Here is a 23,497-nt window from a genome sequence, read left to right as displayed (position 1 = left end):
AAATTATTATTAGCAATTAACCAGCAGTTGCAGTTCAAATGCCTCAAGTTGTTCCAAATAAAACAGCAATCAGTCTGAACCATAATGCACACTATAAAATACACCTATTCCATCATTATTTTTGAATTAACAATACTGAGACTATTTTCATTTTGTATTTATCTTCCTTAGGATTCATATTTAGAATTTTTCTCTGAAATCAGGACAAGAGGGAAAAAACACTTTTTTAAAAGGTAGAGCACAACCAATGAGATCTCTGTGGCATAAAAGCATACTGCCATTTTCAAAATTGTTTCTAAGTAAGAACTGCATTAACTAAGTGAAAAAAGTATTTTCAACCATGGCAACAAGGAAATTTAGGAGGAAACGCAATACTATTTCAAATACACTGACAATTTCAACAGATTGGGATGCTATCACTCTAAGCACTAAAAATTCTAAAATACCTGTGTATATTCCAGGGATTGCCAGAGTGAAGCAGCTATTTCAGGAGATTTTCCGAAAGCAGTAAGGGTTTCTATCAGTTCCGCTTTCAAAACAGGAGGAATGCTGCACTGCAGAAGTCCCAGAATGACCACTACTGGTGTCCACTGAGGGTGCTCACAAAGAGCCAAGCGAGCGTTCTCACTCTGGCATTCAACAGAGAACAAAAGGGCAGATTATTACTTCGAAGATCGTCCAAGTCTTACAATCTCTAACTCACAATTCAGCATCAATGACTCTGCTTTGTATTTGAGGGTACACAAAACTTCAGAAGACTGGCAGACCATTCCAAAGCAAACAATTTTTATTTTTAAAAAAAGCCCAATTTAAGGACCCTCGAGTACTAAAATTGTGCCTATCCACACAGAAAAATTATGTACATAATATAAGCTGCTTATGCAACCGAATTTTAATATTTTTTTTTAGTAGGCATACATTCATGGAATTAGTCTTAAATAAGTTTAAGTACTTACACTCTAGACAGCTTCTTCAAGCAGTGGTAAAGGGATTTAATCAATATTTCTAGTATCAACTTACATTGCATTGGACACTCACTAGGTCTACAAGCAGGGTCATGATCAGTATAAACTTATTTGAAACTCTTAGATAAACCATGGGACAGGAACAAGCCTCTAGCCTCATCTAATAATTCCCTGCATCCTTAAAACAAATTTACTTCCTCCCAGGTTATGGTTTGATGATGCCAAAAAATACTAGATTTAAGAATTCCTTTTTCCCACTTATGCAATGCTGACATAACAGCTCACATAGGAACAAGCCATTATCACCATCACCAATGACGTTTTTTTTTAAATCCTAATGAGTTTCACTGATCTGTGTTGTGTTTGTGTCAGCAAATCCAAGGTTATCTCATTACATCACAGAATTTTTAGGCTGCAGAATCTGGTGGGTACTGAAGAGCAGAATTCGACACTATCCCGAATTAGCCAGACAATTCACAGTACAAAATCTGCATTACTGTTTTATTCTTTTGGAATCCTTTTCCAGACAATTCATGGCACACTTTACACTCTGTTTGGGGACATTTTAAATCTAACTCTGGAGGCAAGTTTCACAGTTGATCAGCTTCCTTGCCAAATTTTTACCATTTCCTTTTAAATTCATCAATTATTTTTGACTTTCCAAAGTCATAATTAAATGTGAAGAACTTTTCTACTCCATAGTAATTCCTTCTGAATAAACCTCACTTCTGAAAGACATCTCCATGACACCAAAGTGCCAGGAAAGCAAGTAAATCAGTAACACCTGCAACACAGGAAAAGGTGTCATCTCTTCCTGCTTCACCTGAACTGTGTGTTTGGTCACAACAGCTACTCCTGATACTTCCCATGTTTTTGCAGTTCACTAATCAAATAACAACTGCTAGGTAAATTTGCCCTACATACCTTTTTGGGCAAGCAAACTTCACACCTGAATGATGATGTTTTGCAAGAAGAAAAAAGTTTTAACGAAGAAAATAAAATAAAAGGTTACCTACCCAATTTACTATAACAGTGGTCAGCTGTAAAAAGGCAATTAATCCATCCTGCTCTTTCTGCGTGATTCCTCGGAGAGGCAGGTGACGATATTGGACACTGTCTGCACTTGGCAAGTCCTTCCTTAAGTGCTCATGATAAAGCATCAAAGAGTGGAAGAAATGCTCCCAGGAGACAGGGCTGCCACCTGCTCCTTGGATGTTCTCTGCTAGAAAAATGACAAACAGGTGAGATTTTCTTTCTACTCTTTCCAAGAGTGACAAGCAGGGCAGTTAGATTTAAAGACAAGCTTTCTTATCTAGAGGAAAGAAAAAAGTTCAAAGTAAAGCCATTGTGTCTGGAATTAAAGTTGCTGGTATGGTTTGTTGTTGGGGTTTTTTTGTTTGTTTTTAAATAGAGGCAGGAAGGTGCTAATATGAAAAGTACAAATAAGTTTTCTGAACCAGAATGTCTGCAGTGTTTATATCTTTAAGAGAAGGGATTTTTTTCCAATTTGATCAATGCAAAACACAGAACTGACCAGCATCTGTTACTTTGAAGAAATGCTATTATACTACATGTATAAAAAAAATCCCAGTAGAACACAGTGCTTCTGAAAAAGTGTCAGCTCAGGAGAGATAACTACACTTACAAAATATGCAACTTAGCATTAAGGCATTACTTATATTTTATACTAAGCAATACTCTGCATCTCTTATGCTGTTAAGGCACAGCTTTTTTTAAAAAAGCATTATTTCGTTATGTGACATACTTGCTAAGGTGTTCAGACATTTAATTGCCTAGTTATCAATCTAGTGGGTTTTTTTCAGATTACACTTTCAAGTCAAGCCTTTTGATTTAATCTTTGTACTAATAATGAAAACTTAAAAATACGAAGCTACAATTAGTTTCAAACAAGTCTTTGTACTTTTCTAGAGAAAACAGATTTCAGAAAGAGCTGGTGTCACTTTTCTTACCATGACTACTGCCATTGACTTTTAGCAGACTAAAGCAGTAATGAGCACACTGAGGCCCACTAGCGAGTCCCCGCAACATTTTCAAGTATGGGATGTAAATTGTGGAAGGAAGTAGATCTCCCATTTGCCTAACAAACTTTGACAAGACAACCTAGAACAAATGAAGATCAGCATTTAAGAAAAATTAAAAATGAACATTTTTGGAAAACAACAGGCAGCCAAAGTCAGACAATAGATCCTACTGTAATTGCGGAGGGAGGGGTGCGGGAAAAGGGGTGAAATCACAACTCCAACAAGACTGGTCTATTCAGTTTCCCTGAAGGTTAAAGTCATGTTTCAAAAAGAGGAAACAAACAAACCAAAATAGCGCATGTCATTGCAAGTACACTAACTCTCCAATTCTGTATTTCTACACAGTAGTAGTATTAACACATCTCATGGTGCAAGTAAAGTGACACTAGGAAAGAATTCTCTACAGAACTACACAGTAATGCACACACACACGGCGGTTCCTCTCGGGGTCATATTAGGGTGTTCGCAGATTGCACCAGGCCCTAACTTAAGTTGCCTGTATTCCAAGTGGCTCTTGGGATTGGCACAGTATCTCATACGAGGTTCTGCCTAACACTGCACAATCCTTCAAGAAGCATCCCAGGTATCCAAAAAGTTTTAGAATGTCTGCTTCACCTGTTTAGATTGCTTCTTCATTCTAATTTTGAGTTCTGTTTCTCAGGGGCTAGAAGCTTTGGGCTTTAAATAATTACAATCTTTTTAACCCCCTCGGTATATCGTCAACTATAGTTAATAATGTTTTTTATAGTTAAGGAATTTGACTTTTCACTTACACCAAAAAGGTATGTATGTAGAGGTCATCACACAGAAAACACAAGAGCACTGTTCTCAGAATTCATTTAGCAACTGCAACAAAATCAGACCTAAACAAAATTTTCAGAGGTTTGCTAGGACTCTTTCTTACTAAGTTTCTTGACAACCAGGAATGCCTGGCAGGAGCTCATTTTAGAGCAAGCAATGATAACAGTGTCATGCAGAGCAGGACCTACGCAGACCAGCTGCTGAGAAAATAAAATGTCTTCTTAAAGGCTAGCTTTAATAAGGATACCAAAAACTCTGTTGCCTGTGGGTTTTTTTATTACTTTAATTTCAAGTTACTAGTAATTACTCAAGAAAATCTAGATAACCTGGCGCTGAGGTGGTCGCTGATGAGCTACTCCAAGGTAGGACCCCATGATGGTAGAAGTCTGCAAAGGCTCTGATGGACACCAGTACTCAAGGGCAAGTTCCAGATTGAAGGGGTCTTTTCTATACAATTCAGCAATCTATGAAAGAGAGGAAAATGTTAGAAAAATATCAACTATATAAAGAAAAGACAATTATTTCAAAATAAGCACTGCTTCTAGATAAGCTAAACATGTTTGAGAAGCAAAGCATCTCATGGCTGGTGTTTCATCCCTTAAAATTCTCTGAAAGTGACAGCTTCTAAATAGCAATATCAGAACAATTGACAACCAGAGGAATTCAAAATGCACACACAAGCAAAACTTCCATAATTTTAAAGGATACCTTCTATCTAATTATTATAGATTAAATCATTGCTAAGCAAACAGTGGCATTTCTCTTTAAATAAACATTTGCATACCGTAATACATTAACTTAAAAACAAGTTAGCCAGTAGCAGGATTAGAACTCTTACTCGTAATCTGAAAAAAACAAATTTCTCAAATCTCATTTCCAGTTCTTCATATAAGTTAACTATATACATTAGAGCTACTTAAGAAAGCATTTCACTACAAATTTTCCTGTTAATGTCCTATAAGCTAAAGAACTACCTTTGCAAGAGACATATATAAAGACTGCTATACTGAAAATTGCATACTTGCATATTTCCCCTTGCTTAGCATCATTTGCCCTTATTTATTCACAAAAATATAAAACACACCAGTTCAATATGCAAATCTGTACTTTCAAAAAACCCCTGCATCAGAAAAGATAGGTAACCTTAATAACTAATACTTGAATCAACATACTTGGTTAATTTTTATTTAAACTTTATTTCAATTTTCTTTACATTTTATTGGAAAACATGAAAGAAACAGGAAGATCTTCCTTTTAAATGTACACGTGTGGACAAAATTCTGCTGGAATTAGGGAATTTGTAAATCCAGCAGCCTTAATAGGGTCATCTTGCCTAGCCCATCCTACAGTAAACACAAAAAAGTCTTCCAAAAGTCTCACTACAAATATATTAACACATGAAAGTTATTTAAACATTTCAATTCTTTATCAGAATAATTGTCAATAGTGGCAGCAAAACCCCTAAAGCTTAATTATAGTTTACCCACAGTAAACAGAAAGAAATTTGAAGCCTTACAGAAATATAAAACACTGTTTAAAGATTAAGGTCTAGATATACAAAGGTGTTCCATTCCAAAGAAATTCCAGGCTTTTAGCTAGATCTCAACTCCAGTGATAGCCTGTAGTCTTAAAATTCCTAAATTATGGTGAAATAAGATGGCTTAAGATAATAGATATATTAAGATAATATCATTTAAACTTCAGATATTTAAATATTTTCTAAAATAGCTTGAGCTCAAGAGGTCTTTGAACTGCAGAATCAATGCAGTATTTACTTACTACATAAGAATTAAGTTACACTTCAGTAACATCAGAAGCCAAAGCAGTAAATTAATTCCTTTACATGAAAGTTACAGAAAGTGCCTATATTTAAGAAAAAAAAAAAATCCCTCTCATCCAAAAAGGGAAAGATCCAGCACTTTGTGTTATCCTTCAGGTATGTACAGGCAGTCACAATAACTTTTTGCCACAGTAATTTAAAAGAAAATAGGGCTTACTAAAAGCATTAAATGCTCCAGATCTCTCCGAAGGGAAATAGGTGGATCATTCCCCATCTGAATACTCATGTGGATCATGCGAGCATCTTCATCAGCACGGTTTCTCAGCTGTTTCACCTACACAAATTATGAAGTGGACAAAAACACTGGTCTATATTTAGCTAAGAATGAAACAGAACAGAAATAATGAAATTGTCTAAACAGCCTACGAAAAACTAAGAAAGAAAATGAACTTGCACAAACATAACAAGAACAGTAATTATTTTTTTTTCTCCCCATTATGTGCTTACTTTCAAAAATATATTCCATCACTTTCTTACTACCAAGGCCCTGAGTTCATAGCAAAAGCCCTGAACTTAACATGGGAGTGTTTCCCAACTGACTTCAGCAAATCATCTGGTTTGGCTGCAAAATGTGGGTCCTTCTTCTCTTTTTACTTCAAAAACTAGATAGGTTAGCTGCAAATAAAGTAAATCAGATCATTACCCACTAGGAATGAAAAGAAACAGAAAACACTGTAAAATAATGTTTTCTGTATGTAGACCTGTGGATTGCACCTTTCTTAGCCATTTAAGGCTACTTCTACTTATAGCTACTTTATGTTTCAAAAGCTTTGGAACTACTGCAGCAATTAAAAAAAGCCCTTCTATGAATATCCTAAAATTCTTTGTGGTGAAAAAAACTAATTGCTAAACAAAAACCAGACATTTAATTTTAATGTCAAAAAACCTTTGACAAAACACCCTACCAGAGGCTTACAGAAAGCAAACAGCCATGAGATGAAAAGTTTTATTAAATATTAAGCAGGCATTGAGGAACAAGAAACAGAAATAAGGAACCAATTCAACACATTAAAAATTAAAACGTGGTGATGGTCAGCAGAGACAGGTTCACAGTCTATAATAGATCATAATTTGAAACAAGCAGCAAAACAATTGTCGTATCCAGAAAAAAATAAATTTTAAATTAGCCAAATTAGTATACTAACAAAATTAATACACAGACAAAATTGAGTGTCCATAAATGAAATAATGCATTACCTGAACTACTAAAGCTAATTATCAAGTTCTGAATGTGAGGCAGCCAACAAAAAGATTCACCCAAATCATCACAGGCAAGCAGCAGAAGAGTTAAATAGAATACTGACTGACAGATTTAAAATAAAACTGAACAAGGTTTATATATATATATATATGTATGTAAAAGGAAAAAAAAAAAGATTCTGCAAAGCAGACACTTTACCTAAAATTTGAGATTCTGTAGTAATAGCTGAGTACATAAGCCAAAAAATAACTAATAGCAGTTAAGATAAACAATTCCCTTGCAGGGCTGTATGCTAACTGCTTGCTAACAAAATCTTCCCTGTCAAACAGCTGCTAATACTGGCCTCTATCAAACCAGGATACAAGTCAACCGTCAGATTTTTGCTTACATCCTGTATTAGAAAATCCTATTTATAATAAAAAAATCTCTTTCTTCATCTTTAGGCACTAGCTACAATGAACTGCAGATCTGAACCAAAGCAAAAAAAAAAACCTAACAAAACCCACACTCTTCCTGAAGATAAAGCTTCCAATTCCTTAATGTGATGAAAAAGAGATAATGTACCAACAAACCAACCAATAGCTTTGGGATTTTCAGGCAGTTCTGTGGATACAGGAAACAGGGCTGGATCTACTCTATTAAGGCAGCAACCTCAAGCTGAGTCAGTCTCCAGCTCTTCCACCTTCACTCAAAAATCTACCTTGTAATTCTCTCATAAAAACTGGTATCATTACAGGGAGACTTTTCACCTTTTGCAAAGCAACATCATCTAAAAAGAACTGTCTCACAAAGAAGTTCCAAGTTCTAAATACATTTGCACTTGATTAAGGAATTTCTATAAAATATACCTCACATATTCCTCATATATTCAAAAGATCCCTAAGGGTTATTGTGTCTGTATTATAGAAAACGTTGTTGCATGCAGCCTTCAAAGGATGTCCAAAGCCTGTTAAAACGTGGCAAGTGCTGTGCCCAGGCAGCTACTGCAGCAGCAGAAACAAGGCTGTAAAATTACCAACATGAACTTGTTTGAGCTGATATTATACTTCTAGGAAGATGCTGTAGCTTAAAAAGACAATCTGAGAAAACAACATGCAATGCCACAGATTATAAATAAATTAGTATTAAAACTAAAAGTTGACTACAACATATTCATATATGTCCTTAAAGATTCTTACAGCCCAAATACTGGTTTTCCTGCCAATATTGTTCTCATTCTATGAGGTTAAAATGAACAAAATCTATTTTTAAAATATTTCCTTTTTGTAAATTCAAAAAAGTAATTATTTGGCAACTCCAACTGCAGCTGAACACAATGAAAGTCACAAAATAAAGCATCCATTAATTAAAAAAAAAAGGGTTTTCATAAAATTTTTAATTTTATATGTCTAGATACAAGGTCTTGCACAAATGAAACTGTTGTTAATTGCTTCACACTTTTTAAAAAACCCTCTTACCGCTTTTATCCTGTTCTAGTGAAAATAGCTGTTCATTTTCCCTACAATTGATACTACTGAAAGAAAAAGCAGAATCCCTCCCCTTAAATATGGAAAACATAGTTAGTAAAAGAATAAATTAAAAATGAGAGACAAAAGCAGTAAGTTAATTGAGGTTACACTACTGTCTCTACAAAACTAAACCACAACCACCGCAAAGGCTTGCTTTACAAATCTCACCACGCTGAACTGCTTTTAAAGAAAAACCACATTCTACTTCAGTACTGAAAACAAACTCAAAACTATATGGGTTCCACAAAGTCAGGAAGTTTTCTGAACTGCAGCACCTCAAGCTGAGGGTCTTACTGAACCTTTGTGCTACCTGTCCTAATGATAGAAAGATAGAAGAGATGTCCAGGTTTCTCAAGAACTGCTGTTCACACAAACAACTTACTTTCATTGGCATGAGTGCAAGGAAGTCTGTGACAAGGTTATGAATTTTGCGAATGTAAAATTCCTCCTGGTAGAAATTTTCAGACCCCACAACAGATTCAGTCAGGAACAAGAAGACATTATCAGCAATTGCTAGCTCTGCCATTGCTTCATCTGCCTCAGTGAATTCTGCAAGAGCTGGCAACAAAAATCACAAAAGGGAAAAAAAACCAAATCACAATTATCAGTTAACAAACATGCTTCAATGAATGACATTTTTTCCACTGCACAGGAAAATACTAGACTGGAAAACACAAGATAATGTTATGTGATGATCTCTGCTTTCTTCTTTAATAAGTACTGAAGTACATAATCCATTTACCCAATCAAATCTAAACTGTGAACCAAGAATCACAAATCAATCTTAATTAGAAATCATAATGCTTAAATTTCCTTCAACAGATATTTTGGAGTAGACTTAATTCTGACCTGGTAGAGAACCTGGAAAGCTTGCAAAGTACAGAGAGAGAAAAGAAATTAACAATAGATTTGCCCTCTAAAGATACTGAGGTTTAACTTTTACAGATATAAAAAGTCGTAAGCATTAATGTGTTTCTAATTTAAGTGTTCAAATGATACTAAAGCTGCTAAAATGCAATCTTTCACATTTTGCAGTACATTAAAATCTCTTGACTGGAATGAGACACTATGCAATACTACTGTCTAATAACCAATTATTTCTAAATCTGTGTACATTTCAGAACAACTCAACCACCAAACCCACATACTGAAAAAGCTTTAAAGGAGTGTCAATGGTAATTTTATCATAAAGGTAAATGCTAGCACTTCAAAAAGGTAACAGATACTTTGACTTGCACCACTTGCAAACACTGAATACCAATATACATGAATTGCACTTCAGGGTAATTTACCTGTCACATCAGATAATTGGGATATTCCTCGTAATGTCAGTGCCCAGGCTAATCTAACAGTAGCTTGCAGGCCTGGTAATTTCCAAGGCTGAGACTCCTGAAGACGAGTGTGTATGGTTGCTATATACTGTCTTTCTGTTAGCAGAGGGAGCCGGTGCATCAAATCTTGAAGAAGAACAAAAATAAATACAACACCAACATCCTGTAAATTATGGCAAAAACAAACAAGCAAAATCCTACCAATTTGGTACTGATCAATAAAAAGAATTGTTTAATAACAATTTATCCACCTGCACAATATAACCTCTTTGGGAAAGCCAGCAGTATTACCTTCACGATCTTCTGTGCCTTGCTCCAGAAAGCTGACATCAAAGCAGTAAAGGAGAGCCATGAGAAGAGACAAGTTCACACCATCCAATGAACCATCAGCTTCCACTGTTACTTTCTCCAGGTAACTTATGAGGATTAGGGTGTCATCCTTACTCAGTGGTGACTGGCAGGTCCAGACAAAGAGACTTTCAGCCAAGGACTGTCGACATTCTTTAATGAGGTCAGAAACCTTTAAAAGAACAAAATCAAACAAAAAACAGTGAATATAAATATTCTGACAACAACACTCAATTTGTCCCTGTCAGTCTACCAGTATGACTAGGTTAAGCTAAAAAATATTCTAAAGACAGCAGCTACAGAAAATGTCAAGGTTTTTTAATTGTTAAATGACAGAAGGCACATTTCTGCTTGTCAAATGCATTCATATTCCCAGGTATTTCACGCAATTCACAGGATCACAGAGTGGTTAAGGTTAGAAGGCACCTTAAAGATCACCAGGTTCCAACCTCCCTGCTATGAGCAGGGACACCTCACACTAGACCAGGCTGCACAAAGCTTCACCCAACCTTAAACACCTCAAGGGAGGTGTCTTCCACAACCTCCATGGGCAACCTGTTCCAGTGCCTTACTACCCCACGGTGAAGAATTTCTTCCTAATATCTAACCAGCACCTCTTTCAAGGTCAGAGGACATGAATCTACATGCAACTCTTGTAGCTGTAAATCACATTTCCTGTTGTGGGGAACAGTCCATCTTCTCTCCCCCCACATAAGACTAAACAAAGACTAAAAGATGTCAGGGTAGCCCCCTGGCATCGGCTCGCAACACCTGTCTCTAATACACATCTGCACTGGTACCTACACCCAGATAAGGTTATAGGCTTACCCTTGCCCAAAAAGGATGTCCTCAACTGACTACACAAATACCTAACTGTTAAGGCACAAAATACAAAAGATATAAAATCAGAAATTTCTTCCCCCAGACAAAATACGTACATGAACTTGAGAATATAAACATAAATGAAATCCTATCATCCCCTATTACATATGGAACAAATATCATGCCCAACATAAAGGCTACAATGCATTTTAATATTTTTTTTTCTTTTTATTTGGCAAAATATTGCATGCTATGCTACAATTAAGTACACTGGCTCTTGAAATTGAAAACTTTGTCACAGCAAGAGATTTGTCCATGAACTCCAGCAGAATAATAGTTTTAAGGAATACAGGGGGAAATATGGTAGTCCGTATAAATGGAAGAAAAAAGCAAAACTTCTAACATTAAAAGTTAAATTAATTTTAAGAAAAAACTGAGATAAATTAAGGTAATTTAAGGTAAATAAGAATAATATTATTTGCCTAGATTCTAATGAATATAAAAAAGTAAAACTAGTTCTTTATTTGGTGGGAAACATATTGACATATTCTATGTTATAATCTTTTTTACACAGATTACACACTAGGACAAAGCCCAGAAAATAATTATTGTTTAAAGTCTTCTTACTAGAAAAACTCTGAATTTAGTCACAGTTTCAATTAAGTTCAAGGACTACAAAACTGAGAAGTCATTTTCAAGCAATTCTCACTCTTCACTATTAGAAATGCTTCTGCTCATAGTAGCTTAACTGGATTATTAAAAAGAGCATTATTTGCTTAACTACACTTGGTTTCAATCTCTTTTATCATTTGTGAATTTTACTTCGCTATTTTTATTTCAATACTGCTGATAATGGTAGTGCTGAGAGTAGATGATTTAACATACATTCCTTAGAATAGAACTAAAAAATATATATATATAATTTACACACAGTACAAATATTACGCTTACTGTCCTCCTGTCCTTGATGACATTTCTTCCCTAAAAGTAAGCATCACACCCTATCATCAGGGAGCAACAGCAAAACCAAAATGCAGGAAGTAACTGGGATCCCACACTGGTATAGCACAAGCTGTGCAGTAATTATGCCTCATAGTAACAGAGCTTGCAGAGGTAGAGAACAGAAAAAAGAAAGTTAAAAAATATAATAATAATAAAAAAAATCACTCTGTATTTCTTGGCAGTCTAACTGCATTCTAATCTGTGTAGGAATTCAGAAGAATATTCACACCCAGTTCCTTCTTTACCTCTTTGCGATGTTTCTCACTTCCCAGTCCTCGCTCTCTCTGGAGTTTATCAAATTCATTGTTCAAATCAATGTGAGACACAAGAGTGAGGATCTTCTGAGTCAAACCCTGCTCCATTAGGTCATCTGTAAAGCGTGTTGTCATGGACATTAACTCTTGACTATAATGGAAAGAACATAAATTTAGCAATTAATCATACTACTCCCAGTCAGAGGAAGCCTAAAGTAATGAAATGCAGCTGACAAAAAATGTACAGCTACATTATATACAGAAAGCAACTAAATGTGCATTGCTAATCAGTAAGCAGTGCCCACTCAAAACATAAAGCTGAATGGATACAAAGTCTGTAGGTGCAAGAACAGGGAATACAAAAATACAACATGGATGAGCTAGTTAAGACACCTATCAAAAGAAAAAAGTGCTACACATAAGACACATATAACTCACAAGCTCACAGCTTGAAAGCAAACAGCACATCGTGTTTTCTTTTCAAAAAATGTTAGCATATTATGTTGGTCAGCAGATAGTGCATCAGTTTTAAGTAACGGCAGGAGCGCAGTTCTCTTTTGCAGGACACAAAGTCAGAATGCAGTAAAGGCAGAAATTCAGGCTCTGAAATACTGAGTAATCATCACTAGTTAAAGAAACACTGACTGGTATGGTGTCTGAAACAAAACACTGCCAAAAGGTGAAGCCGCATGAGCAAATTGGAAGTAAAATTGTTATCCTTATAATCCAATAAAAATGTGTAAGAGAAGAATATGGTGCTTAAAAAAAAAACATTAAAGCAGCTGCATCATGTTATGAGAAATACACAAATTTGAGAATTTTCATATTCCCTTGAGTCTAAATCAGTCCTAAAAGCACTCAAAGCAAAGAGCTTTGATCAACTCATCACCCTAATACCGACCTGAGTTCCAATGTCCATGTCTTGCCTTGACGTGACTGGATAAGGGTTCGCAGTGAATTGGCAATGCATCTTTTTCCATCCCAGTACAACAGGACAGCCACTAGACCTCTTGTGAGGCCAGGAAAGTGAGGCTGCTGGTGTTCTCCTATTGAAAGAAAACACACACAATTGTCACAGGAAGTTAAACATGCACACTTTGATAACAGCTTTATCTCTTTACATTTCTAACCGAAATATAAATGTAGCATTCAAAACAATCATTGCTATTCACTGTCACTTTTGTTTCACACACTTTCAGGACATCACAGAAACATTTGGTGTTATTAAAATTCATATTGATCTATTAAAATACCCACAAATTAAAAAGATATAGAAGTTCAAGTCCATAAGTATCCTAGTCCAAATGGTATTTGCAACTGATATCAACCCACCTTAATAATTAGTTTAAGCTAATTATCAGCAAAATATCTTTCCCTTATTTGAAATGAAATTGTCTGTCTGAAATTACATGGAAAATTTATGTTCAAAATAGAAATTGAGGTTGACTTCAAGGTGGCTTTCCAAAAGTAACAAATTAGCAAGCTTCTTCTTTAATTATTTAAAAGTTAATAATGAACAGTTGCTAGTAATGACAACTAGCAGTCATACCTTAGTAACACTGAAATCAGGCAAAGCATGTGTCACTTTCCAGACTACTTATCTTACCAATCAGTTATTAGATTATTATTCAAATCCAGTACATATCAATGTATAACTAACACATAATTTGAAGAACTAATATCTATAACACTGATTCATGGAAAAATTCTCAATTACTTTTAAACTACTTCAAAATTCAGGGAAAGAGAAAGTAAATAATAAAAAACCCTCAAATTATCCCCCCTTTTGCGATAGCTGCATAATATGAACATGAAGGTTCAGAACACTTATCATATTACATTATAGCCACAGCAGATTTCTTTTTAAGAACATTCTATGTTAGGAAGCTAAGGCCTTGACTGAATCATGTATTCACGTTAAGCAGAAGGCCCTATTTAAGTTGTATTTCTCCAGCTCTCAAATAGTTTTCTTTCTCACCAGCTAGAAGGAGCTCAACAGCTGCCAATTCTCCAATATCAAAGAGGTCACTGAGGATAAAGGCTTCTCTGATGAGTTGTTCTGGCAAAAGCCTAGTTCCCTGCTGACCCTGGATAGCAACGCCTTCCGTACTCGCTTTCTGAATTTTCTCATGCTGCTGAACATTCTTTGGCTGCAAGAGACCAAAGTTATTCAAAATGGCAAGATCAAATACTGAATAAAGCTTTACACGTTAATCCTTCCTCACAAACACAGTTATGACAGGTTAGGTTGTCATCATAAAAACAAAGGCAAGTGTATTTTAAACACAGACATAGTAAAGGCATCTTAAAAATGCTTCATGCTTGCACAGCAATGGTCTCTTTGTGGGACTGTATAAAAAATAATCTTATACAATCAGTGCTGACATTTAGCTTACTCACAGTAATGGAGACTGAAAGAAAATTTCAACACAATTCTCAATAGAAATTTGTATCAGCTCAATGAAAGGCATCTGGGTTGTTGATCAGAACTGTTGCCTTACTCCAAAGCACTATCTTCTACATAATTGCTTTTCCCATTAAACCCAGATGCTAAAATATACTGACAAAACTCTATAGCTGACCATTACATTTTCTGACCTATCAGTTCTAAAAGCCACACACTATTTCAGATGTAACATCACTGAAAGAAGACATATTTCTAGTTGCTACATTGTGATTCATCAGCCAAGAAACAGTGAGTTCCTCCACATCACCTCACATTCCTAACAAGACACATTCTGTATTTTGTAAATTCATGTGTTCACCTGTTCCATGTGTTCATTAACCTGGCTGAAGCATAAGCATGGACCAAAACCAGACAAGTTTTGTGCTTTATTTCAGACACACACGAGTAACAAATAAACTAAATACTTGACTGATGGAACATCAGATACTTTGATACTTCAAATAGCATTCAAATAGTGAGAGGAATAAAAAATGTTACAGACAAATTACCCTGTACAAGACAAAATAATATGCATTAGTCAAGCTATTTGTATTCTTACAGCAGAACAAGATTGCTATAACACATTTGTGTTATGTACTGTAAAAACAAAGAATGAAAAGAACGGTCAGGGCCTAAATGGTATATAATCCAACAATACAAGACAGAGTAAATCACTGACTCTCCAACTCATTCCACGAGGAAGCATTAGTGCATTACCGGATTTCTGAAGAGAGAAATGAAGTCAGATTTGTGTTTCTTTAGAACCTGGTCGAGGCGATGAATAGCTTCAGGTTGCCTTTTCCAAATAGCATTCATTACAGTCTGCCATATATCTTTATATGGACCCCACAAGCTAGCAGCTAAAAGAAGAAACAAAACAAAACAAAAAAGTATTTGAAATGGAGAAAGAAACAAAGAAATAAAAGTATTTATGCGCTATTTTCAATGAGTAGACTTTTTAAATTTACTGTTAATATCAGTTTGACATTATTGACTGTTATGTCCATCAAGCAAAGGAAAATATCCCTTCTTAAGGCACAAAAATAAAAAAATAACACTGGTCTGATTTAGGACCTAATTGAATTTAGGGAGTTAGAGAAGCAGAAAAGATGATGTATGCAGCTAAATTCTAGGGATGAAAGTCTTACAAAAATATCTGACACAATCTCTGAGTGTAGTCTCATAAGCCTTAAAAATTCCAACCAGATTCAAGAATAACTAAGCACTTGACAGTAGACCTTGAATCTGAATGTAACTCAGCAGGGCAGGCTCCCCACTTCCCGTTTTTGACAGAAAACTCCAAAACAAAGAATTACCTAATATATGAGCGATTTAAAATATACAGCAGTACTATCATGATCTGGTGTATCATTGCATCACACTGTGCAGAATAAAACACATTAGAAATGAAAACTGTAAGATTAAAGGCAATATTACATAAGAAACAAAAATCATAAGCCCAAGGACACTTTCTTTCATATTTACTCATTTCGTTTTAATTAAAAAAACACAAAACAAACAAACAAAAACAACAAACAAGTACATCTGATCCCTAAGACACATTTGTTGCTAACATTCTGCACAAGAGCTTCATAAAGAAACTAATTTCCTTTACTAGAAATAAACAGATGAATAAAAATAATTAACTCAGTACCTTAAGAAGAGACCAGATTATTTCTGGAACCTAGCAAATACAAATGTAATCTTATTTAAGTCTGACCCTACTCTAGAAATACAGACTCTTTTCCTCCTCAACACAGGGGAAAAAATTTCCTCTGCATACTTCAAGTCTGAACTCAGCACTACAGCTGAACTTACCTCTTCCTCACTAGAAAACGTATCATTCAGAACCCAAAGTCTTTAGCCTGAAGACCGCACTAGAAGTTTCCTTACTTGCATCAGCTCTAATGAAAATAGTATGCCCAACTAGTCTTCTAGACTTCTACCAGACTTACTGTCTTTGTCTATACTGATATACTGAAAACCTTACAAACGGAAAATTACTCTCCCCGCCTAGAATTAACTTCCTGTTTAAAAAAAAACAAACCAAAACAAAAAAAAACAACACACCACACACACCTCAAAATTTTAGGATGCACATTGAACAGAGGTATCAAAATGTTTCCTTTTTCAGCTATCATTTTTATTGGTGAAAGTTTCCAATTCTGCACACCACACATCACTGCTAAACATACGAGATAAATTTATTACCAACTGCATTCAATTTCCCCGCAAGCTACACATAACAACCACTGCCTCCTAGCGTGTATGTTTCTCTGAAATGGTTTCTGACCAAAAAATATTAGAAGGTAGTGGTGGTTTTTCCATGCTACAATGTTGCTAGTGGAAAAGCTACTTTAAGAGGTTGCTGCTTTCCTTCATCTGAGCCACTGGTTCCCAACCCTGCTTCATTATGTCCCTGCAAATCTGATGGACTGCACTGTAAATCATGTTCGTCAAATTATACCAATTGAAGAGGGGGAAAAAAAAAAAAAAAGCAACATTTTCCATACTTCGTCCAATCTTGTTTTTAAAAATCAGACTATTGCATTAACATAGGTTACAAAGTGGCCCTGCTAACCATTAAGTCACTGAAAGAGCAACGCCTGAAGCACAGAAGAAAAGAACAAGCAGGCAGTGAAAGGCAGAAACCTCTGAAACTGGCTTTGTTTCTGGAGAAATGATAAAATGAAACTCCACATTGCAGGTAAGCCTATATACAAAACTACCAGCGTTTCACCTAACTTAAAACTGGCTTAACTTCCCTCTCCTCTGCCCCTCCCCCCTTCCTTTTTAATGTACAAATTAATATTGTGGCATAAAATCAAGTACTGAGGCAACATTTTATCTTCATGTAGCTTGTTATCCCTCAAGGTAACCCTGACTAGATGCATCAAAGTCAAACATATCCACACCTCATCTTTACCAGGCTGATTACCTTAAGACAGCAAGCAGAATACAGCTACTATGAGAGGGCATGTGAAGATGCCCTCTCTCTCTTACCATCAAGACACCATCTCAAAGTAAAGCAAAATGCTATGTGGATGCCTCGAATAACAAGGTAGCATAAGCCAAGTTGAACTGTAGCAAGTGAGCACAGAGACAACAGCAGGTCACAGAGAGACAGGCCCTTGGTTTCAGCCAGCTTTACCACTACGTAAGTTGTTTTGGAAGCAGAAACAAACTAAGCAAAACTTGATCAGTTTTATTCTCTTGCAAAGGAAGAAAACACATAAACCAAGAATAAACCCAAAAGAAACTCCCTCACCCCAAACTCAGCACTAACAAAAGCTACCATCTCACACACTGTCATTCACAATGCAATTAGCAGTGAGAGCTGTTTGAAGCTTTCAACTGAGGAGAGCCTGTAAAAAGGACAAACCCTCTGTCCTTTTTAAACATCAGAGTGTTTTAATCATACCATGTTACCCCTGCTTAGACAAACTCATTAAAGATAGCTACAATTGGACAAATAATTTCACATTGCAGACTGCAACTGGCTCTTCCACATAACTTCAGAGTTCAGAGATTTGTTTCCAACTCTTAAAGTCTTCTCACTCTTATTAAATTACCAACTCCAATAAACACCAGCAGCAATCCACAGTGCCTGCCAAAAGCTGTTCAACTATTTCCCTGGCCCATTTGTTTGCTCGTGTCCCTACAACATAATTGCTTTGCACCTGCCCAAACACATGTACTGTAAGTTTTTAAAACAAATTAAGACTCAAATTTTTCTAACTGAAAACTAATCCAAAAGAGTTTATCTTCAGCAGGACTGCATCTACAACCCAGTTTGCTCTGTGACAGCACAACCTATGCTAGCACAAAGATGGAGTATTGCAGCGAAAGGAATAAGCAACTGGGATAGAAAAAAAGGGTTGGACTTCAGCAACCATGCATTTTCCCCACTTTATGCTGCTTCTATTAATACAGTTTTAGAAAGGCTGACCATCCCATCACAGTCAGCAACGAAGGACAGGCTGGGTTGCTTCTTTTGGCACCAAGAGCAACTGACACTTATGCCTGAACTTTTTGCCAAGCTATAGACTTACCCATGCTGTGTCTGTCCCCACAAACAATATAACTTAAGGCAAAATCCTCAGTAGTTCTAGTGCCACATCTGCTTTTTTATTTCATCTTTCACATAGAAAATTCTTTTTTGCACTATATTTTAATTATAAAGGTATAGAATCTCTTGCCATCTGATTTATACAATGAAGTATAGTCTCCTTTGAACTACTCCAACTTTGACTTTAATGAAGTCACATTTCAGATACTGTGAATGGTAGGAATAATCACCCTTCCTCCACCCCCAAATGAAGGATCTTTGCTTTATTACTGCTTTTCGGTGAGGGGACAGAGATGTAATTGATTCAGTTAGATCAAAATATCTTCTTTGTAAAATCTACTCCTTGCGTGAAACAGGATAGAGCTTTTCAATTTCATTAACTAGTCACTCTGACATATACCACCTTAGTTACAGACCTTTTGCCATGTCCATATTCCAGTCATGACTGCTCTTCACAAGGTCTCCATTCTCCTTTATTAATCCAATGAAGCACAACAACAGCAAATGCAACAGCCTACACCTGATGCAGATTAACTCCAGACAACAGTACGACCAGCTTTACAGGAAAACATCTAAGTGTCCTGGTAAATGGGAAGCTGAACACTAGTCAGCAGCACACCCTTGCAGGAAAGAAGGCCTCTATGAGCCAGACTGTATTAAGATAGTTGCAGCCAACCTGTGTAGGCAAGTTGTTATTTAAACGTATTTGAGTCCTTCACTCCAGTACTGTGTGCAGTTTTGGCCTCCTCAGAGAGAGATGCTGAAATAAGGGGCCAGAGAACAGGATGAATGAGGAGAGTTTGAAAGAAATGACCTTGTTCAATCCTAAGAAAAGGCTAATGAGGGAAAGGAGCTTTGCTGTCTTCAACTACTGAATGGCACTGTACACAGAAAATGGAGGCAGAGGTACCCCAAGAGAAGACGAGCAACAAATGACACAAGCTGCAACACAGAAATCCTCAATCAGCCATCAGGGAAAAAAAAAATAAAAAAATTACTCTAATGGTGGTCACACATCGAATCATAGAATGCCAGGTTGGAAGAGATGTCAAGGATCACCCGGTCCAACCTTTTTAGGTAATACCATGGTTTATGCAAGATGGTTCAGCACCCTGTCAAGCTGAGACTTAAAACTGTCCAGTGTGGGGGAATCTACCTCTTCCCTTGGGAGACTATTCCAATGTTTGATTGGAACAAAGAGGCCTCTGGAAGGATCTTTGTCCTTACAAGTATTTGAAACTTTGGATAAGGCCCTGAGCCTCCTGGCTGAACGGGTCCAGCTTTAAAGGGGGATGGGTTCAGACCAGATGACCTCCTCAGTTATTATCCAGTGATCCAGTCTTTTGTTTTTGTATTAGAATTATTTCTCAGTTACACTGGGTAGGCAGTGCCTCAGTAACCCAAAAACTGCTCTTTGTGACAGGCTCTAAAATGACCATGGATGATCCTGCTGCTCCTAATGCTTAGCAAAAGTCAATGCAAAAGAAAACAGCTGAACATTTCCAGGTATCTTGTGTAACACGCAGCAAAAAAAATCAGTGCATTCTCTCTTTTTTTTTTTTTCATTTTATAACACATATCATTAAGAGATGAATGCCAGACAGAAGCGGTGCTTGATCACATGTGCCCCGAGCCATCCCAGTACTCTCCGCTTGTCTCATGTCACCAACCCCCATGCACTGCTCGCCGGGATCAGCCAGGCCCGCCAGCAGCTCCGACCGTGGAGCTCCATCCCCTGGCCGGCGCCCCGAGCGCCCCGGGTACAGCGCACGGCACAGGAAGACCCGCACGGCACAGGAAGACCCGCACCGAGCCGCCCTCCCCGCAGCCCTGCCCGCCGCCCTCCCGGGCCGCGCCGCCTCCTCACGCCCGGCCTTCCCGGGGCCACCCCCCAGCTCGGCAGGCTCTGAGGAGGGGCGAGGGCACGGGGCCGACGCCCCCCCGCCGGCCGGCGGCGGGGAAGACGGCGATGGGCCCCGCGGCGGCGGAGAAGGAGGAGGCGCGGCCCCGCACTCCGGTTCCTCTTACCCGAATTTACCGCCAACGGCGCCGCCATCTTGGCGAGAGGGAGGCGCGGGGGCGGCGCCGCAGCCCGAGAAGGCCCGAGCACGGCCCGGGCTGCCCGCGGCGGCGCCTCCCGAGCCGCGGGGCCGCGTCCCGCCGCCTCCCCGCGCCGCGGAGCGCGGCGGGGAAGAACGTACGGCTCCCCGCTGTCCCGGCCTTCGAACGAGCCCGGCTGGAAAAGTTAACAAGCGGCCCTTTCCGCGGCAGGCGCTGCCGCCGGGCAGGGCCGGGCCCGGTGCCGCGGGCCGACGGGAGCTGTAGTCGCAGAGGGGCGCGGGGCTGCGGGGCTGAGCTGCGGGGCTGAGCTGCGGGGCTGAGCTGCGGGGCTGAGCTGCGGGCGGGGCTGCGGGCTGGTGGGTCGTCGTGCCCGTCGGCTTCGTGTGCTCAGCCTCTGGGAGGTGGCGGTGGAAGAGGGAGAGCAGCGGGGTTCTGCATTCCCACGTCCACGCCTCTGTTGTAAATAACACGTCGCTTCTCTTCCCCCGTCCCGCCTTTCCTGGGTCGTGCTGGGGGGGTCTGCCCTTTCGAACCCTGCCCTGCTCGCGGGATGAAGCAAAATGCCTGAAGGCAGACCCTGCACCGGGAGGGCAATTTATTAGAACCTTCTCAAAGTATTTTCAGTGAAAGGAAAAACAAAGCAAAACAAAACCCACAACAAAACAACAACGTGCTACTATACTTCTGTGTTTTTATTCAAAACCAGGGTAGTTTCAGTATCTATGGTTTCAGATTGAAGCCTTCAAAAAAATTAAACTAGTAATTCATAAATGTTTCAGTGACAGATGATCCTTATTTAAAATGCAGATAATTAAAGCAGCTCTATTCACTTAAAACCAGTAAACTAAGTGTTTTGTTCAACACTGTTAGCAGCTGTGTGGCATTTAAAACTCATGTTTCTTGAGCTTCATTAGCGGAACTAGGCTTTAAAATCTTGTATAATTAAAAACCAAAACAAAACCAACCAAACAACAGAACAGCTCTGATAGGCATTATCCTCTGAAGAAAGCCACATTTAAGTTGATAGTATGTGCAAGAAAGAAGTACCAGGAATGAAGAAAAGAAAGCAAAGAGGACATCTGTATCTGGAGCTAAGGAACAAATAATAGCATCTTACGAGTATCCTATATCTGAAGCCAATTTACCACCCTCTGTTCCAGTAGTAATCAGGTGTCCTCCAAAAATAACCCCCTTTATTATCTTTAAGATAACAGATTCCACCAAAAGTATGTATTAATTTTTAGTGCCAGTAGTTTATCTTCTTGAACTTCATTCAAACAGTATTTCACTGTTGCAAAACCATGTTCAGTGAAACAGACCCATAGGAAATTGACAAAATAAGTATCTTTGCTTCTCTAGATCTTCCCTATAATGGGATGGCAGAGAGGGCAATACAGAGAGAACAGTGGTCCTGGGGTGAGAGTGAATTGGCCAAGCAGCTGTAAGATGAGAAAGAAACTAGAGAAACAGTTTCCAAGGGACCAGCAGAAATGAAAGAGGGGAGAGAACAGGAAATTTAAAATGAGGAGGCAAAAAAGTTTGTCCTGTGAAGAAACAGCTCCTCTCAGAGTTCAATGGATAATTGTTTGGTTAATTTGTTCATTAAGTCAAAGGGCTGATATTTCCTTGAGATTTCCCTTTTCCTGGTCTTAGGCATTAACAGAACAGACCTGTTGTGGTAAGAATAGACAGTGAATTACTCATTTTATTCTAGGAAAGAAATAGTGCCAAGCAAGAGGTGAAAGCAGAAAATAAATGAAGTTATTCCACAAGCAGCAGACTCAAAACAGCTTCAGTTTCTGGATATGGCATTCATGTATCTTCTCTTGTTTACCCATTGCTGCGAAGCCATAGCTCTGCTCCTGTGCTGCCCACACACCCCCCCAGGACCCATGACTGTGAAAGGCAGGCAGCATGCTAAATCTGCAGATGCATGTGAAGGTGGCCTGGCCATGGCAAACATAATGGATAGCTTGAGTTTTTGATTCAGCCTTTCCAACCACAGAGATCCTAATTTTGATCTTTTTCCTTTACACATTCTTTGATTTTTGTGAAGTTTTTGAGAATCACAGAATCGTTCTGTTTGGAAAAGGCCTTTAAGATCATCAGGTCCAACCAGTAACCTAACTCTATCGAGTCCAGTGCTAAACCATGTCCCTAAGCACCACATCTACATGTCTTTCAAACACCTCCAGGGATCGTGATTCAATCACATCCTGGGGCAGCCTGTTCCAGTGTTTAATGGCCCTTCCAGTGAAGATGCTGCTTCTAATATCCAATCTAAACCTCCCCCGGTGCAACTTGAGACCATTTCCTCTTGTCCTACATTACCAGTGAGAAGAGGATAACTCTCACCTCCCTACAACCTCCTTTCAGGTAGTTGTAGAGGGCAATGAGGTCTCCCTTCAACCTCCTTTTCTCCAGGCTAAACAACCCTAGTTCCCTCAGATGCTCCTCATAAGACTTGTTCTCCAGACCCTTCACCAACTTGCTTTGCCTTCTCTGAACACACTCCAGCACTTCTTGTAGTGAGGGGCCCAAAACTTAACACAGTATTCAAGGCACAGTGTCACCAGTGTTGAGTGCAGGGGCACAATCACTTCCCTAGACCTGCTGGCCAAACTATTTCTGATACAAGCCAGGATGCTTAGTTTTGAGCCCTTTAGCTCTTGATCAGATTAGGTTGGAATTGGTTCAGGAATTGCAACAGGTTCAAAAGTTTCTGAAAAAAATTGGCAGCAGAGTGTGATTTCCTAAGCCTTGTTTCCATAAGAAACAAGACTTTTTAAAAAAAGAGAGAAATAAAG

At 38.2% G+C, this 23,497-nt stretch overlaps 1 protein-coding gene across 4 annotated transcripts in view; it reads right to left on the bottom strand.

Annotated features, from left to right (window-relative positions):
• The window catches only part of NUP205 (nucleoporin 205), a 51,068-nt gene extending 30,307 nt beyond the window's left edge, over positions 1-20,761 (bottom strand). For 2 of the 4 annotated variants that reach the window (XR_007890575.1, XM_051629478.1), the window contains exons 1-13: positions 20,658-20,738; positions 15,278-15,420; positions 14,093-14,264; positions 13,016-13,160; positions 12,106-12,265; positions 9,980-10,208; positions 9,650-9,814; positions 8,740-8,915; positions 5,806-5,922; positions 4,135-4,272; positions 2,936-3,086; positions 1,982-2,187; positions 447-629 (exon numbers count right to left, since the gene is read on the bottom strand). Coding sequence is in view for 3 of the 4 variants with exons in the window: in XM_051629478.1 (XP_051485438.1) it covers positions 447-629; positions 1,982-2,187; positions 2,936-3,086; positions 4,135-4,272; positions 5,806-5,922; positions 8,740-8,915; positions 9,650-9,814; positions 9,980-10,208; positions 12,106-12,265; positions 13,016-13,160; positions 14,093-14,264; positions 15,278-15,420; positions 20,658-20,685 (2,013 nt within the window). In the remaining variant the exon portion in view is untranslated. Of the gene's footprint in view, positions 1-446; positions 630-1,981; positions 2,188-2,935; positions 3,087-4,134; positions 4,273-5,805; positions 5,923-8,739; positions 8,916-9,649; positions 9,815-9,979; positions 10,209-12,105; positions 12,266-13,015; positions 13,161-14,092; positions 14,265-15,277; positions 15,421-20,657 lie in introns of all 4 variants that reach the window. The other 2 variants (XM_051629487.1, XM_051629469.1) reach the window with 2 other exon arrangements.
• Between the last annotated feature and the right edge of the window lie 2,736 nt (positions 20,762-23,497).

This window comes from Apus apus, chromosome 1, assembly GCF_020740795.1.
Source record: "Apus apus isolate bApuApu2 chromosome 1, bApuApu2.pri.cur, whole genome shotgun sequence".
NCBI classification, from domain to species: domain Eukaryota; kingdom Metazoa; phylum Chordata; class Aves; order Apodiformes; family Apodidae; genus Apus; species Apus apus.
Note: the sequence above shows the minus strand (reverse complement) of the source record. Positions and strands in the feature narration are given on the sequence as shown.